Source organism: Perca flavescens, chromosome 17, assembly GCF_004354835.1.
Source record: "Perca flavescens isolate YP-PL-M2 chromosome 17, PFLA_1.0, whole genome shotgun sequence".
In the NCBI taxonomy this organism is placed as follows: domain Eukaryota; kingdom Metazoa; phylum Chordata; class Actinopteri; order Perciformes; family Percidae; genus Perca; species Perca flavescens.
Window position 1 is genome coordinate 15,938,756 of NC_041347.1, and position 18,183 is coordinate 15,956,938.

At 39.0% G+C, this 18,183-nt stretch overlaps 1 protein-coding gene across 1 annotated transcript in view; it reads left to right on the forward strand.

Moving 5' to 3' along the window:
- khdrbs2 (KH domain containing, RNA binding, signal transduction associated 2) overlaps positions 1 to 18,183 on the forward strand; it is a 64,967-nt gene that overhangs the window by 39,909 nt on the left and 6,875 nt on the right. Inside the window, exons 5-6 of the mRNA XM_028604151.1 lie at positions 4,828 to 4,955; positions 7,070 to 7,253. Coding sequence (XP_028459952.1) covers positions 4,828 to 4,955; positions 7,070 to 7,253 — 312 coding nt within the window. The remainder of the gene's footprint in view (positions 1 to 4,827; positions 4,956 to 7,069; positions 7,254 to 18,183) is intronic.

Here is an 18,183-nt window from a genome sequence, read left to right on the forward strand (position 1 = left end):
AATAAACTTAAAAATATATATATATATATATCTACTCCTTCTCCCTCATTAAACTATGCATAATCTATGAATATGCAAATTTTAAAGGGGCCCTGTGGAGGATTCTTGTAAACAAACAAAGTTTCTGTTTACATTAAGTGTTACTCACCAAAATACATTGTGTGTCTCTTTGAGGTTTAAAGAAACATGTTGAGTGTGTTTCCTTCCTGATAAAACATTTGGAAAGCCGATTTTTCATAATAGTTAAAAACCTGTATTGTTTACATCTGTGTTTACTGGTTTTTCAAACTTATTTCTCAATGTTTTTGACGGGGTAGCGGGGACCCACACAAAAGCGTTGCTCCATAGCGTTAATAGTGGTCAAGAACTCCACAGAGAACCTTTAACTGTTGGATACAAGATGTTTCCTACTTCACTAAAAATACATTTTCACTATATGGTGCACTGGAGACGAGTTTCACACTTGTGTAAGTTGCATATTGGACAATGATTGGCTGCCAAACTAGTTGTGATGTCACACGTCTTATTCTCAGATTTAAGGTAACCACAGAGGAGCTTTTCCTCTTCTGACATATTGATAAATTGATGCTGAAAAGACCCACCAACATTATCAAGCTTATGATTTTTTTTTTTTTTGTGTGTGATTGCACATTTGGCTGATAATGAGTCCACAATATTTTTTACTGTACACACATTTAGACATTTATTGTCAAATTGTCTATTGAGTTTCACAGTGTTTGCCTTTCACACAGAATCATTTAAATCTAATAATAGGCTTTTGTTAAAAATGTGATTACATTTAGTGTCAAAAAACACTCTGCTGTAATATCCTCAGGACTTAATGTGATGGAGGTGGGCTTATAGATAATGGAAATATAGTGTAGCATGAAAAGAAGGTGAAATATCTGTCAACGGTGACGCAATCCACCAGAATACTAGATTATACTGTGTGTATGAGCTGTAATCTCACTTGCACAGAGCCTGCACACCCATTAATGGTCTGTCCTTTTCATATTAATGCACTCTACACAAAATTATATCTCATGAATGAATGTGCAGTTCATTTACTGTTGTATAGCAACACCTGGGGCAACTGGGCAGCTTACCTGGTAGAGCATGCACCCCACATACAGAGGCTTGGTCCTCGCCGCAGCGGTCGCGGGTTCAATTCTGCCCTGCGACCCTTTACTCCATGTTATATTCTCTCTCTCTCTCTCTCCCCTTTCAAGTCTAAGCTGTCCTGTCAACTAAAGGCCTAAATAAATTATTTTAAGTGGCCATATTATGCTCATTTTCAGGTTCAAAATTGTAATTTGAGATTGTATCAGAATAGGTTTACATGGTATAATTTTCAAAAAACGCCATATTTTTGTTGCGTTCATAGACATCGGAAAAACATTTTTCCGAGTGAAAACGTCAGCATTCACGTCACTTCCTGTGGGAATCAGAGGTGGGAAACTCGGGCTAGATTTTGCTAGCTGAGTTTCCCAGTTGGTGACGCGTTGTTGACAACTGACGTTTGATGTAGGCAACTTTGGTTCACTGAACATATTTCAATGACAATAAACTGTTTATTGTGGACAAACGCCTCTGCAAAGAAACATACACAGACATAATATGTTTCAAATTATTCATAATAGGCCCATGTATAAAAAAACAACACCTTATCCGTGTCCTTTTCCGTTCGATGTCCTGCAGATAACACAGATAACAAACACCTGTCGATGTGCTGTTTGTATGCTCGCATAAGAAAACAGCAGCAAATCTTTTGTTACTGTTGCCTCCATGTTTTCACACACCTGATGCTCTAGGCTACACCCTACCGGTGGCAGTCATGCAACAAGTTGTTATTCCAAATGCCAGTATAACTGAAGAAGAAGAACATGCATCCCGACCATGTGAACGCTGGCAGTCGGAAAAACATTAGGCTCGTTCGAGATGAGCTAGATCTGCGCAGAATCAATCACCGGTGATCACCGCCCAATGCATGCCGGTTAGATTTGTGTCCGACTTGATCCCGACTTGCTCTGACGTCATGCACACGTGGGCAACGATAATCTCACGAGATCAAGGCGGCCACAGTTTTTAGAGCCAGGCGCCGCAGTTGCTCTCCACTGACTGCAAGACCCAGGCGGACCTAGGGCATGCTGGGAAACGCCCGCCGTCTCAGCTGATCTAACAGCTGATTGGTTCAGAATCGACTCAACATGATGACGTTTTATATAAACTTTTTATTGATTTTGAATTGGAGGGATTTTAACTGTGGTTTCTCTGATTTAAAAGCTTATTCTGTATAGAACACATGTTGTGTGGCTGATAGTTATGTTTAGAAGTCAGAGAGACTAAATCTGTTCAGATTATGGATCATCTACAATGTGTTATTATTTAAAATCAGCAACAGATCGCATGTAGAGCATTTTGAAAGCTACTCTGTCATAATTAAAACAACTGGAGACTGTGTACAAGCTTATATATGGGGCTGATAACACTTTATTAAATTGGAATCGGAACACAGTGTATTTGTCACTTCCTGTTCAGCCTGAAGACTGCTGGAAACGGCTGGAAAACTGTCTAACTTGAGAGCGGATTTTTGTCACCACCCCTGGGTGCTGCCGCCTGCTCTCGTCCACTTCACAGGCGAGGCGCAGTTCATCTCGAACGAGCCTAACGTAATCACAGGGGCGGTCCCTGTTATTCCCAGGTGGCATGAACGCAGCAGTACTGCACATTGCTGCAGCTGCTCGTTTCCCAGTGTCTCAGGTCTCTGTTTTAGCTACAGAGTGAGACCTCTTAATTTCTGTAACATCGCTGTTGTCAGTCGCACATGCGCAGTAGCTAGATAAGGATTACATGAGCTAGCTCCAACTTCGCCAGTACAAGTCACGCTTAGCTGGGAGACTTCTTCTAAACAAGGGCGCACTTCCAACTTTGCGTGGAATACCTGCAGAACAGGGACATGTAAGTAGTTCTATACAATTTATTTTGTAGATTAGGGTGAATTTGTGTGTGTTGTAGCAGTGTTTTGCCATTGAGAACGAGCTAGCATGCTAGCGCTAGCATGCAAACGGTTAGCCCCCTAGGCCTCTCATCTCGGCTAGTGACGTAGAAAGCCATGCAGATTTTGACCAGCTCACCTGGAGACTGAAGGCAGGACACATTCAGAAACCCTCAGAACAGCATGGATGTTTTTTTTTTTCAAAGTTTGTATGTGTGTGGAAGCACCAGAGACACAAAATAACACAGAGATTCTTTTCATAATATGGGCACTTTAAAAAAAATGCTATAGCCTACCATACTGTTGTATAGCAATACCAATCACTCTTGTGTTTTAACAGAAATTGTTTTGAACTGTCTCACATTTCTGGAAACTACTTTTTGCAAACTGGGTCCAAGTTGTTGGTCTTACTTTGTCGTAATGACCTCTATTTATTTTAAAATTTCATAATAATAAATAACATAATTAACTTTGTGGTTTGGGGGCTTTATTGCTCTGCTTCCAGTGCCAGACACCCAGTCATACAGTCAGAAAGACCCAACAAAGTTACCAAAAGTGGCTGTCGAAAACACTGAGGACCAAAGAAATCTGTTGCTGCCTCCATTGCTTTGGTGTCATTACAAAAACATTTTGCCTGGGGTACCAAATCTTGTGGGCTTTGCTTATGTGTTTCTGACAAATAAGCCTGTTTATCTGTCAGCAATGACAAGATAATGAATACTGCTTTGTCCACTTCCTTATGTGCTGCATAATGACCTGTATCATGTTTGATAACGGGTTGAGAAAAATGGTTCAGAATCACAAGATAATGATATTTCACACAAAGTTGTTGAAACTGTCATTACGGGCTGTGTGTGCTGACAAAATAAGCAATATTTTTCTGTTGCTTTTAAGTTTTTTTTTACTATGTCCTCATTCTTCTCCACGTACAGGTTTGGGAAATTATTTGGAACATCTGATTTATTAGAAGTAGCCTGGCTCCGCCCTCCTACGTACTCAATTTTCATTTTCCTTCAGTATATTTGCAGGTTTTCTCTGGCCAATCTTTACCTGTCCAATCAGCGAACAGAGGGAGTGGCTGAGAACGATGACGTTGAGGTTGTGCGCTAGTTTGAGTTGTAGTTCCGTAATGGTGGTGGAGAAAGATGCGAGCGAAGCCATTCGGTCCGTTGTGGCAACGCTGCCGAATATACAGAAGTTAAAGCTTGAGCAAGAACAATCTTTGATGAGTTTTTTTGGTGGCCATAATGTTGTGGCCTTCGGGAAAAGTTAGATTTTCCAGCTCGCTCCGTTAGTGGTGTAGGGAGTTGGTGAAGGAGTTGGTGAAGGAGCGATGCTAAGCCGACGTCACGACCAAACATTAAAGATTGGTTATGGCAGATCCAGAGTGGCTCTGGGCAGATCCAATAGTTTTAAATTTCAACAGAGTACCCGCCTTCAAGGAAGTTAACACTTGTCAATGGAGAGTGGCCAGACTCTCTGTACAAATGACATGTACGAGAGTCTGGTAGGACCAGGCTAATCCAGAAGGCCATTTGTTGTCAAAATCTCAACACTAATTCTGCCCCTTTTCCATTTTTTTAATCATACTAACATACTGCTAACAATATATATCCACAGCTGTTTTGAGCAATATTTAATGTCTTACACTGCTAATCTTTCCCCTGCATTTTGAAGAAAACATTCTTCATTGAGTATTCAATGCTCGGCAACGCCATGTGTTTCCTGTGTGTGTCAAGATAATTTTGATCAGATGACATTTGCGAGCATCTGTTGCAGTCAGAAGACAAATGTCCTTGTTTTTTAAACATGCTGTATTTTGTTCCCCGCAGGACTACAATGACGAGATCAGACAGGAGCAACTGAGAGAGCTCTCCCTGTTGAACGGCTCAGACGAGTCGAGCAGAGGGAGAAGTGCACAAGGAAGGAGTGTACGACCAGCAACCACAATATCCACAGGGTAAAGTACTTAGTACAGTTGTTTAAAAGAAAGGGGCTCTGAAAGAAGTTGAGTATTCATTCAAATACAATAATCAGGGCTTCTTAAAGTTATGAATTTCTGAAGGTTACTATTATTAGAAAAGATTTTTGAGAAAATGGGGCAGTCTTCATTTCAGAACACTTCTGCTGTAAAAGCTGAATTTCATACTCAACGCTTTTTGTTTTTTGTCTTACATGTTAAGACTTATAATGTATTCTTACAGTTGCAATATGTACACTTCACATATTGGTAATAACTTAAAGGGGTATTCCACATCATCAGTTATTTTCCAAGACTTTAGATAGCTCCCTTAACCGCAATTTCCACCAACCGCGGAAAGGTTGCAGACGGGCTCCGCTGTCCTTCAATACCCACCAGGTACGGATTTGTTGTGGAACAGCTGCGGCCATGACTGACAGCTGAAGTCACAAGGACCCAGGAGATCTTGCAAATTCACGTATGATTGCGCAATATAACAGGATGTAGTTTCTATAAACAGAACCACAAAACCAACAACAGTTTGTTTCCATCCAGAGGAGTAGAGGGGAAACAACTCTGTGCTGACCTGCTGAAATATGATTTGCCGCAAGCACGGTGTGTTTTATTTTGAAAATTAACCGGATGTTTTACTTTGTTTCTGTGCTCGATTATGATAAAGATATGCAACAAGAAATGTATTTAATGAAAGTCTAAATATGCAAACTCAAAACCATTTTTTTGTTACCTGTTGATAAAATCAAACATCAAAGCATTGATATGTGCTCGTTTTTTAAATGTTTTCATGGAGATACATCCCTCTGGTTACTGTTATTGCTAATGATGTGTTTCTCTAAAGTTGAGAAGAAGGGGGATAAAAAAAGCTCCCTTCAGAGCCACATATTACATTATATGGCTGTTGGTCTGCCGTGTCGTAAATGACAAACACAAATTTTAATAAAAAAGAAGGAAGTAGCTACCTTCATGGTGAATTTTCAGACTGGCCAAACTTTTTCAAGAACATTAACTTTTTTTTTTTTTAAGAATTCCAATTATGTCCTCTTCAACTTAAATATTAGCTGATTTCCATGTACTGTAGCTCAAGGGGATTTTAGGATGCAGGCATTTAATGTTAGAGAGCATTTGATTGGCTTAGCCATGCATGCAGCTGCTCGTGTGAAACACCTTCCTCTTCCATACTCCTTTAAATTGTCCGTAATCTACCCAAGCCGTGACCGTCGTTCAGGAGTAACCAGGTACCAACCAAGGTTTGTAATGACAGCATGGCCTGCTTCGGGCAGCACATGTAGATGAGCTAAATCCTGCAGTAACATGGGACGCTTCCAATTTAAAGTCAACCCCACCACTTCCCAACCTAGATTTCTTTGGCGCAACGATAAGCCATTATAGTAAATCTCCATGAAAAATATGCTCCAGTAATTCCCATTTGAGTGTCTGTATTTTTGGATCACAATGGGCTGCTACCTAGTGAAGAGAATAAGTGCCAGAGAAAGAAAGGGTATCCTAGCCCACCTACATCATACTGTTGTTAAAATGCTAAGTTAGCAGACAATAGACAGCTTTGCAATGCTAAATCCACCCTTCAATCCCTGCGCAGTTCATGTAGCTCTTCTACTGGACGGTCCCACCTCCATAAAAGAAACAATCCACCTTCAATCCTTCATGCCTGCCCTTTAATGTCTCTCTACAGGACAGAGTTGAATAAGTCTTTGTATGTCTACAACCTGAGTGTATTCTGCAGCTTCAGGTGATGGAGGTGTGATTTTGTACAAACACTGTTTCATCGTGTTATTGAAATAACCACGCTACGTCCCACAGACATGTTTGCAGAGCTGTGAAAGACACAAAGTGACACTCTTGAGCCCTCTGATCATTACAAGATCTACCTCAGTGCCAGCGGAGATTATGCTTATCTATCTATATCTTATCCCGAGCACACTGTACGACAACCACCAACTGAGGCAGCCTGCACATAAGCAGCGATAAGAGGGAGTTAACAGATTTCTTGATGTCTTAACTCCACTTTTTCACTGAAATCACTTCAGCAATCTTTAGGCAAAATGATGCCATGTTTGTCTGCTTGTTTGCTTTCCCAGGGGCCACAGAGGCACAGGAAGGAGTGCAGCAGCACCTCGGGGGACAGCGGCAGTGGCACACAGCAAACTTCCCACAACTGTTTTAACGAGGGAGGTACAAGCCCCGAGAGCCAGGGGGGCAGCAGGGAGTGCAGGATACAGGCCCTCACTGTTAGCAGTCACACATGAATCATACGACGACTATGTAAGTCCAATCCTCTCTGCACACGCTGAAAAGTATAGCTGATCATTTTACTTGAACTGTGTGTGAATCAGACTTGGTTTAATCCCCCTTTCATGTGATCTGGATGAGTCTTGCTTTGCATGGAGAGGTAGGGCATTCAGGGAATGTATTTTAAACATTAGGGCAAGCAGGACATTACTTCAATATAATTGTATTTAATTAACTTCAATTTTTCAACGCTTATAACCCTGAGGCCATTTTTACAATTCATTGTCCGTCTGGTTTTATTTTCTAAAAAAGCTTGTAAAACATTAACCCTGTTGTCTACAGTCAATCTATGTACATCATTATTTTCAGGAAAAACTGGGCTATTAGAATATTTGTGCTTTAGTGAGGTCACTTGAATGTAAAAAACGGTTGTATGACCTTAAAGACAAATAAATAAATAAAACGGAACATGAATCTCACAGATATGTACTGATATCACACACAGAGCAATACAAGCTAAGCCAATCTCCTGTCTCAAACACTTCTCATATGTCTTGGGTGTCAAACTGTGAAGAAATAAACATTATAACTTATACAGCTGACAAAATATATACATTTAAAAAAAAAAAAAAGTCCAGACGCTTTTGCCCTCATGACATTCACTTATGCCAATAATCAAAATAATAATGTCATATTTATCGATATCACACACACAGCATTGCTACACAAGCATTTGTGTAAAACAGTTCTCCTACTTATTTGGAGTCATCCAGTGCAAAAATAAACAAAATGAACTTTATAACTCATATAATTGATAAACTATTTACATTTCTTCAAAAAAAGCCCAAATGTATCCCAAATATCTAAACAGTGATTACATTCTTCTCTGTAGAACGGTAATAGACCGGCGTTATCTCTCTTTTTCACTTTACTCTTTGTTCTCGCTCGGATTCCCTGGAGTGAACTATCTTTTCCACTACATCGATTCAAGTTGGCAGCATTGACGGCTGCCACGTCCATGTCCCTAACGATTATATAAGTCAGATCAGGACAGAAACAGCACTGTTAATACGATATAACATAGCATACATTAACGTACTGTAACATTACTACTAACGCTCGCAGCTTAATGTATATTTACAAGATCACGCATCTAACGCTAAAATCGTGTACAGTGAGGACGATAGTTTAACACATGTAACGTTAGCTAGGTTATAACTTATTTGCCAGTGGTTAAACCAAAGAGTATAGAAGTACCGGTAACATCTATACTCTTTGGTTAAACTGTGCCGCTGTTAGCTAGCTAAGGTTAGCTAAAGCTAGCTTGATAGCACGTCAAATTATGGTACAAATAAATGTTGTAATTCACGGTACAAAAATCATCACCGACTGCAAAATTAACCAAATATACATAAACAGGTGGCTTATATGTTATACAAGTATAGCAAAAAGACTAATGTTCAACTTACATTTGTAATACTCTGTGGGTCTCGCTGTCGCGTATACGGCCGCCATTATCGAAAGTTTTTCACCTTTTGTTAACTCCACACCTTCCGCTACGTAGCCACGATGGCGACCGTTGAGTGTGGAAAGTGTCCATCGATCCACACTCAACTTTTTGACCGGGTAATCGTAGTGCACTGCATTGACCACACTTCGACGAGTGACACTTTGAGTGTACTCAAATAGCTAGTATAAGTACAGAAGTGCGCGATTTGAGACACACCAGTAGTCTTTGTGTGACGGACCTGCCTTCCCATTGGTTGAAAAATGTCAACACACTCTCGCAAAGCATCATGGGAGATTTATACTAGACGGTAGCACGGAGCTAGCGGCAGAAATGACCGAAAACGTGATAAATTATGGACATCAAGTGGATAAATCTTGGATGTAAGAGTTTGGATTTATTGCTCAACAACTCAGAAAAAAGGCACAAGTTCCAGGCTGGATAGAAAACCTTCTATAAAGGCTAGAAAGACACCCCCGTGATGGCTAATTCCTTAGCTTTTAGCAGGAAAAAATCGGTAAGAAGCTATGTTTTACAGTTATTAAATTATCTAAATATGAATCAGAGGTGCCGTTTGGGGTCAACGACGATCCTTTAGGGTTCTGAAGGAATAGCATACTTTTTTTTGGATCTTCTAGGCAGCCCTTGGTTTCCATTTATATAAGCATAGTATTAAAATCAACTTGCTTGACCTAATAGTCATCTTTTGTTAGTAAGTTATGGTATCATTGAGACAATGCACTGAGACCATTTTCTCTTCCTCTGTTCCCAAACCTTTTTAAACCATAGATTTTCTTTTCACAGCAATGAAATTAATTAATGTCTCGGAGAAAAACAAAGGCATCCGATTTATGTTGCTGTGCAGATTTGCAGATAAATATTGCACAAACAATGAATAACAATTAGTTATGTTAATTGGTTAAATTCATTTTTTTAATTATGTTCAAAAGTAAAATTAGCTCTGATTTGAGGTTTTCAGGGATAAAAAAAACATGCACACACATTATGCATTGACCCTGTTTTTAATTTACTCATAGTGACTCGAACTGCCTTTGCTTTCTACAGAGATGTTTTTTTTTACTCTTGAGCTAACTTGTCACAATTGCCACTTTTGCCCCACAGATGAAGCATTCTGTACAACTAGCTTTTTCTGTCCAAGAAAAGCCGTCCACCAAACATCCTTCACTGTACATAGATTGTAGTTATTTCACTTGTCTCAGGTTCCCACATCTGTGTTGATGGCAGTTTTTCTAAGTGCCACGCAGAAACTCTTATTTTGGCATTGTCCTCAAGCAGAATATCAGGTTTGACTGTAGTTGTATATTTAACAGCATTTTTATTTGGTGATCTGAATGTTTATTGCTGCGTTTGAAAAGATAATATATGTAATGCAGTTAATGTAAATGTTACCTCACTTTTTTGATGTGGTAAAACCAGTGACTGTAAAAAGAAGGTATAAAAAACAACCATTTAGTGAATTACAGTAACAGTCTACAAAGGGTTAATGCCAGAAAGCATTGACATTCTGATGTCAGTAAGTCAACTCCATAGGGCAAGTGATAAGCAAACATGTTTTGATATTCTGTGAATCTGGTTACTTCTGCATTAAAAATGTGCCTGCACCAGATGTCCATGCCTGGGTAGAGCTTTTAAATCAGTGCCTGCTTGCAGCTAGTAGATTTTTATTCTGTGGTGAAATAAATGGATAAATATGGCTGCCTGAAAAGTAGCAACTGCAATAAAGTAAATGTACTTTACAAATATATTAAAAACATAACATGTAACATGTGCTATAGGTAACATCACTAGGTCTTAAGGGAACACGCCGACTTATTGGGACTTTAGCTTATTCACCGTATTCCCCATAGTTAGATAAGTCCATACATACCCTTCTCATCTCCGTGCGTGTCATAACTCTGTCTGACACACCCACCGCTAGCCTAGCTTAGCACAGATCCTGGAGCTAACCGGCTCCATCTAGCCTACTGCTCCCAATAAGTGACAAAATAATTCCAACTTTTTCCTATTTACATGTTGTGATTTGTATAGTCACAGCATGTACAAATAACAAGGTCACATGAGACATAGCCATCTTCTAACCGTATACATACTGGGAACTATATTCTCAGAAGGTGAAGCACTGCTTGGGCAGAGTGATTAGCGCAACAGCTGAAAAGCACCGTTGTTACTCTCTGCTCCTCACCACAGCGCTTCTCAGGTGCTGCGAGCAAATCCCTAGCAGAAGTAGCAGCGCTTCCCCTTCTGAGAATATAGTTCCCAGTGCACTGAATATGTTTATAGAATCATGTGGTGAGGATTTGGATGAACTTACTGATGTCACATGTTCTTATGCTGCCTTCTGCAGGGACATGATCATAACATGTAAGCGGGTTAAAATGTACCCAAATAATAAACCTTGGGTCAATAAGTCTGTTAAATCTGCCATACATGCTAAGAAACTTGCTTTTAAACATGGAGCAGCCTCTGGGTTGCAATAGCCACCAAGGAATTGAAAATAGAGATGTTGAGAGCAAAACATAACTATAAATTTAAATTGGAAAATGAGATGGCTTCAAATAACCATGGCTCCGCCTGGTCAAGTATGACAGCCATTCTTAAACATCTGGAAGGAAGGGGAACACATGCCAGGCTTTTATTTATCGACTTTTCATCCGCATTCAATACAATTCAACCCCACATTTTAACAGAGAGACTTTTAGAACAATTTGATCTAAGTCATAATATTGTTGGTTGGATTCTGGACTTTTTAATTAACAGAACACAAAGGGTGAGAGTGAACAGAAGACTGTCTGATGAGGTATGCTCCTCCACTGGCTCCCCACAAGGCTGTGTGCTGTCCCCTCTCTTGTTCATCCTCTACACAAATATGTGTCGCAGTAATAGACAAAATATAACTATTTTAAAGTACAGAGATGACTCTGTAATTGTTACTCTGCTGCAAGACCATGAAACTGGCCATGGTCCAGTCATTCAGGACTTTGTCGAATGGTGTGAAAAATCCTTCCTTCAGATTAATATCTCCAAAACAAAAGACATGGCTATTGATTTTCGAAAAAAACTCCCTCAGGCACAAGAAGTCACCACCATAAAGGGTCAAATGGTGGAGTGTGCTGAAACCTACAAATATCTTGGAACGATTATTGACAGCAAACTGCGACAGTGTTAATAAAAGGTAAACCAGCAATTGTTTTGTCTGAGAAAACTTTCCTACTTCCACATTGATAGAACCTTGATGACTCTATTTTATCATGCTTTCATTGAATCTGTTTTGTCTTTTGCCTTGTGTTGTGGTTTGGGAATTTGTCTTTTAAAAATAGAAATCGTCTGAATCAAATTGTGAAGTGGTCCAGTAAGCTGATAGGAAAGCCACTGCTCAACCCAGAATCCCTGTATTCTAAACAGTTACAGAGGATTGCTGGAACTATTTTGAAAGACCATTTCCACCCTTTATATGGTGAATTTCAGCTTCGACCGTCGGGACGCAGGTATAAAGTACCAGCCTGTAAAACTAAGCGATATAAAAACAGCTTTGTCCCAACGGCTATATGTATATTAAATAAGTAGTAGCAATTCAGATCTGCTGCATTTTGTTTCTTTTTTATTATTATTATATTGTGCCTGCGGAACTATTGATTTATTGTATTTTATTAACAATAATGTCTCCTTTGTTACGTTATGTCCTATAGTCTGCTGCCGATTGTGTGTGTGTGTAAAAAGGAGGCTGACCCACCCAACCACCACTGTAAGCCAAATCTACCTTCGGGTATTAATAAAGTTACCTTACCTTACCTTACCTTATATACAGTTAGAAGATGGCTGTGTCTCATGTGACCTTGTTATTTGTACACGTTGTGACTATACAAATCACAACATGTAAATAGGAAAATGTTGGAATTATTTTGTCACTTAAAAAAAATAGGCTAGATGGAGCCGGTTACCTCCAGGATCTGGGCTAAGATAGGCTAGCGGTGAGTGCCTCAGACAGAGTTATGACACGCACCGAGATGAGAAAGGTATGTATGGACTTATCGAACTCTGGGGGATACGGTGAATAAGCTAAAGTCCCAATAAGTCGGCGTGTTCCTTTTAAGGAAAAGTGTCATAAAGTACTCCACTTGGAGGTGTAGGTAGTGCTTTTACCAGTGGCCTATACAATCTTTGTTCACATCCCTTGAAATAATGCTGCGATCTATATCAAAAAATACTCATGGCCCTAGTAGAAAGTACGCTTGTCCTCAGATCTTGGGTATTTTTCAAGGTCATCTTGAAAAGACTACACTAAGGAAAGCTCCAAGTTTCATCCAAATGAAAAAAGGCAACACTTTTACCAATCTATTTCCTCAGAGCTTTCCTGCTAAGCAAAGCCCCTGTGTGTGCTGGCAATTGAAGATTGGGCTGTCTGCATGGGGAAATGCACAAGCGCAGTCTCATTACCAAACCAAATTGAGTTCTGATGTAGAGCCTCTGTATTTCTGAGGAGTAAAAAGCGAGGCATTTCTTCTCTTTGTAATTGGAGGTTGGAAAGAAGGGTGGGAGCGCAGAGACTAGGGGATTATGGAAAGATGAATTTGTCCTGAACATTTTCTTCCCTCATATCTCACTTTGTTATTTTTTTTCTACTACATTACACAATTTTCTCTGAGCATGTTTCTAATATGTAGCACTACATCTTCATACAAAAGGTCCAGGTTCGTTTGCTTTTTAAATCCCTGAGCTTACAAAATGCTGTACTGCTTGTTGTTATCCCGCTACAAGAATCCTGCACTGTACAATCTGCTGAAACACAATAATAGATCAGCAGCAGTAGATGCGTCTTTGTTGCTACATCCTGTATATGTCTTCGGGAAAAAATGTTGTTGTGTATTTTGGTATCATTTTAGAATTCTCCAGAGACCATTGACTGATGGACTCTGTCAAACTGTCAGTCTGTCTCATAAAAGTGATACTGTGAGAATATCCATAATTGTATCTAATCGATGGTGGTATTGATTTAGAACTTCAATGGAAAGCATTAGGAGGCTGGTAGTTATCATGTACTGTATCATTTTTGCTTTATAATTTATTAACTTAATATGTTATCTTTCTCCCACAAATCTCCCCTTGCTACCTTTTTTATCCTGTATCAGCACTCTTCTTTTTTAGTTTTCTCAATTCTTCCCAGAGGGAAGTTGTTTTGCAATGACTCAAGTTAGTTTTACCATTCAGGTGTAGAAAATGTTGCAATACTTCACTTGTCCAACACTTGCCGAAACCATATAAAGCAGACCTGTCAAAAGCAAAAACAGATTGTTGTTGTTGACATTACACTGTGAAATAATTCAAGGCCAAAATGACTGAGATCTCCATTTTTAAGGGTAAGGATGTTGGTATTTTATATGTAGCCTGCTGCACCTAGACCCACACAGGACACAGTAACTTTTTTGGGGTTCGTTTATTTCTGTAACATTGGCAGTTCCTTGCAATTTGACAGAAAGGTCAAAACCCGAAAATAATTAAGATAAAATAATCCAAAACATACAGCAGTGGGCTTAGGACACTGACATAGAAAACAAAATAAAACAATATAAATATACCTTCACAATAAACTCCAGTTGATTCTTAAATGTACAGTTTGACTTAGAAAACACTTACATTTCACAGAATACAGACTCTGAAAAAGGGGCTTCACCAGGGAGCGCACAACTTCTGATGCCTAAATACAATTAAACACAAACAGTTGTTATACTTTACTAATAACCACATACAATAGCATAGGTGAGGCTTTATGCATGCTAACACATGGAAACACTAGCGTCGGTTGCTACACATGAAATTCATCGACATCCATCCAAAGTCAATCTCATCTATAACATATCATCCAGTTAAAAGATGAACACAGATATAATTTTAACCTTTTTGTACATACATGTTTTTAACTAGTTATGCAATATTTATCTATTTATTTCACACAATGTACTCCGGCATTCTCCATTGTGCTGCTTCTCTGACCAGCCCGAAAGAAAAAGAGAGCGGCCAAGAGAAACCGCGCAACTCTTGGCACGTGACACCTCGACCTAGTGGCTGGAATAACTAACTAAACATTGACCTTCTGACAGCAAACAAACATATGCACATTTCTTTAATTTTTAGAACACAAAATACATACTGAAACAAACCAGAAATAAATGTAACGGGGGTGTTACAACAAATTCACCACCCACGCTACATATATTTATGTTGTTGTCAACAAATCCTGTTGAAAAACCAAAACCAACAACAAATTAATACGTAATACTAACAAGTATCGTCTGTAGAGCCAAAGCCTGTTATATTGTATTCCTCTATTCCACAGAGCTCCATTGTTGTCTTAAAATCACATCAATGAGCCACACTGGTGCAGTCAAGAACAGTTCCTCTGTTGTAATGAACGTGGGCACTGTAGTTTATTTTGAGTCGATTCCATTGCTTCTGTATAAACTTATTAGAGCACCAAATGTCTATTTATTCACAGCTTAAAACAGTCCTCAACAAAAACACAATTTACTCCCGTTTGTGTGACATTTGCTAAGAAACAGTGCTCAGCTGTTTTAGTAAATTGTTTAGCCATTAATAAAATGACAGTATACATTTTTAAAGATTTACGTCTTCAGTAAAAACCAATGACCTTGGGGTTACAGGAGAACCACATATATTGTAGGGAAGTCACAAACTATTGAGAAACATATTAGTGAATTGTTGGTATTGGTCTTTCTTTTGGATTTCTTGACAATAAGGGAAAAAATAGAATAATCCCAGCCATATCCTTTAAAGGCGACAAACCATGCATCTGCTTGACTTGACATAATCACAAGCAAGCGTGGCATTTAAAGGGATAATTTGACAATTTTAAACCAGCTCTGTGTCATCTTAGTGTGGGTCGAGTGTGCAGATACGGGTTTCTGAATGTCTTGTGCCTTCAGTCTCCGGGTGAGCTGTTCAAAATCTGCAGGGCTTTCTACGTCAGTAGCCGAGACGAGGTGGCTAACCGTAGCATGCTAGCTCGTTCTCAATTTCAAAACACTGCTACAACACACACTAGTTCACCATAATCTACAAAATAACTACTTACATGTCCCTATTCTGCAAGTATTCCACGCAAAGTTGGAAGTGCGCTCTCGTTTAGAAGTAGTCTCCCGGCTAATCCTGCCTTAACTGAAGTTGCAGAAACAAACAGCGAGGTGATGTGATCCTTACCTAGCTACTGTGCATGTGCGCCTCCCAACAAAGATGGGAGAGAAGTGTGATGCCTCACTCTGTAGCTAAAACAGAGGCCTGAACACACAGGGTGAAAAGAGGATCTGCAGCAATGTGCAGTACAACAAAATATGGTGTTTTTTGAAAATTAAACCATGTAAACCTATTCTGGTACAACCTCAAAATACAATTAAATTATTAACCTGAAATTAGCATAATATGGGCACTTTAAAGGATAGCAACGATTCAGAAGTGAAGTGCATTGCAGGGGGGTTCAGTCTGTATAAATTAAGCTATCACCTCCATGCAATGAGCTACAAATATTTTTACAAGTCAAAGTCAGCATTATTGTGTTAGTTTCATTGTTCAGGGCTGATACACTTTTGTAACAGAGTTTTTAATGTTGTCATACAAAATCCTCCTAATCCAGAGACTGATAATCGTCAGGCTTTCAATTTTGAGAAAAGATGTTAACATATTGCAGCAGGGCCACCAAATCATCTGCTGAGTGTCTGGCAGATATCTGTGTCTCATACAGTGCATTGCCAGTATGCTTTTGGCATCATATCATACATTGATAAGCCCTTTTAGTGATTCAGTAATCCATAAAGGATCAATTGATTATAGGTCCTTTAAGGTCAAATGTTCCTCACTTATTTATCAAGACCATTTGATCATTAAAAAAAATTCAAAGCACATCATATATTCATAAAAATAGGTTGTTCCACCTAAGTACAATGCTGTTTCTAGCTTTCTGACAGGAAAAGTGCTTAAAATGTGGATCTGTCATTCAGTGAAAAGAGGCCTGTTTTCCAGTTATAAGTTCTTTGATAGTTCAGCAATCAGCCTGTCTTCTGTGTAAAATTGTATTATTAATTGTATTATCAATTTTACCAGAGAAAATTGAGCTCTTATAGTAGAGTATGTGATCTGATGTTTCAGATTATGATTTTTTTGATGTGTGTTTTATGGTTTCCACATAAAGCACAGTTTGAATAGGTATAGGTCTTCAGCTGTGTACAATTTCAGTTGCAGCTTAAGTGTTAAAATGTAGTTTCTAATCCCCTAGAAAGAAGAGCAGTGAGACATTTCCCTGTAATCAGTATAAGTTTCTCCGTGAGAAAAGTGCAAAGCGAGAGCAGAAGGAGATTAAAGATGTGATTGATGATATTTTGTATAGACTGGGACCATGGCCTCAGTTTATTGTTGAAGATCAAATCCCATCTGGATCAAATCTTATCTTTTAATGTCAGCGCTGATGATAGAAGAGAGAAATCTGGAGAGTGATGCAGGATTCTGTTCCTGACAGCAGACCATGAATTGTACAAATTGCTGGTAAAAATTGAAGCTCATAGCTTGGTTTTTAAACCTTAGCCCTGCAACCATATCAAGGCAGTGCAGGACATGCCATAATGTGATTAAACACAGAGCTTTGGGAGGCTTTGAAGAAAAAGTCTAATCTATCTACTGTGGAAAAAGCAAAAGGACACCCTTTTGAAATGGGGGAAACGTTCTCCCCATATCATCTATTTCATGAACATAAAAGATACATGAGATTTTGTATATTTCTTCAAGGAGAGCGGTTTCTCAGGCCACCTTTATGCACATCTAATTGCTTTTAACAATGGGTTCAGATACACTGCTGAGTTCACATTTGTTAGATTAATTATGGAAATTCTTCATGCAGACCTCTCCTGTTTATTAAAACAGATGTATGACACACACTTCCACTCGATTGTTTAATAGAAGAAAAACTCAGGTAGAATGTATAATGGTCTCAGTTGTATCATCAGGGACTGAAGCCCTGTGTGATGAAGAAGCAGACATATGCAGTTACATTTAATGCTAAACAAGCACACAAAGTACTACAATACCATCTGAAGACTGACAAATACTTGTCTGTTTATTTAGTTGTTGAGTCTCTGTTCAGCCGATATGACATACATTATGTTTACTGTCACTATTCTTCAAAGTAATCAAGGATCAATCTAAATTATATCAAGTGGAGAAATTACCATTATCTCAAATTTGACCATGACACACGTTGAGGAAATATATTCAAAAGTCTTACTTTAAGTGTGTAACCGACAAAAGGTGCATGCTGATTACATTTGCACAGGTAGAAAGCAGTGAAGAGCAGCATCTATTCACTGAGACAAAAGGCTGCAAATCTCATTTTCCTCCCCATTCTGCAGTGTGGAGAGGCATTCACAGGCAGCTCCC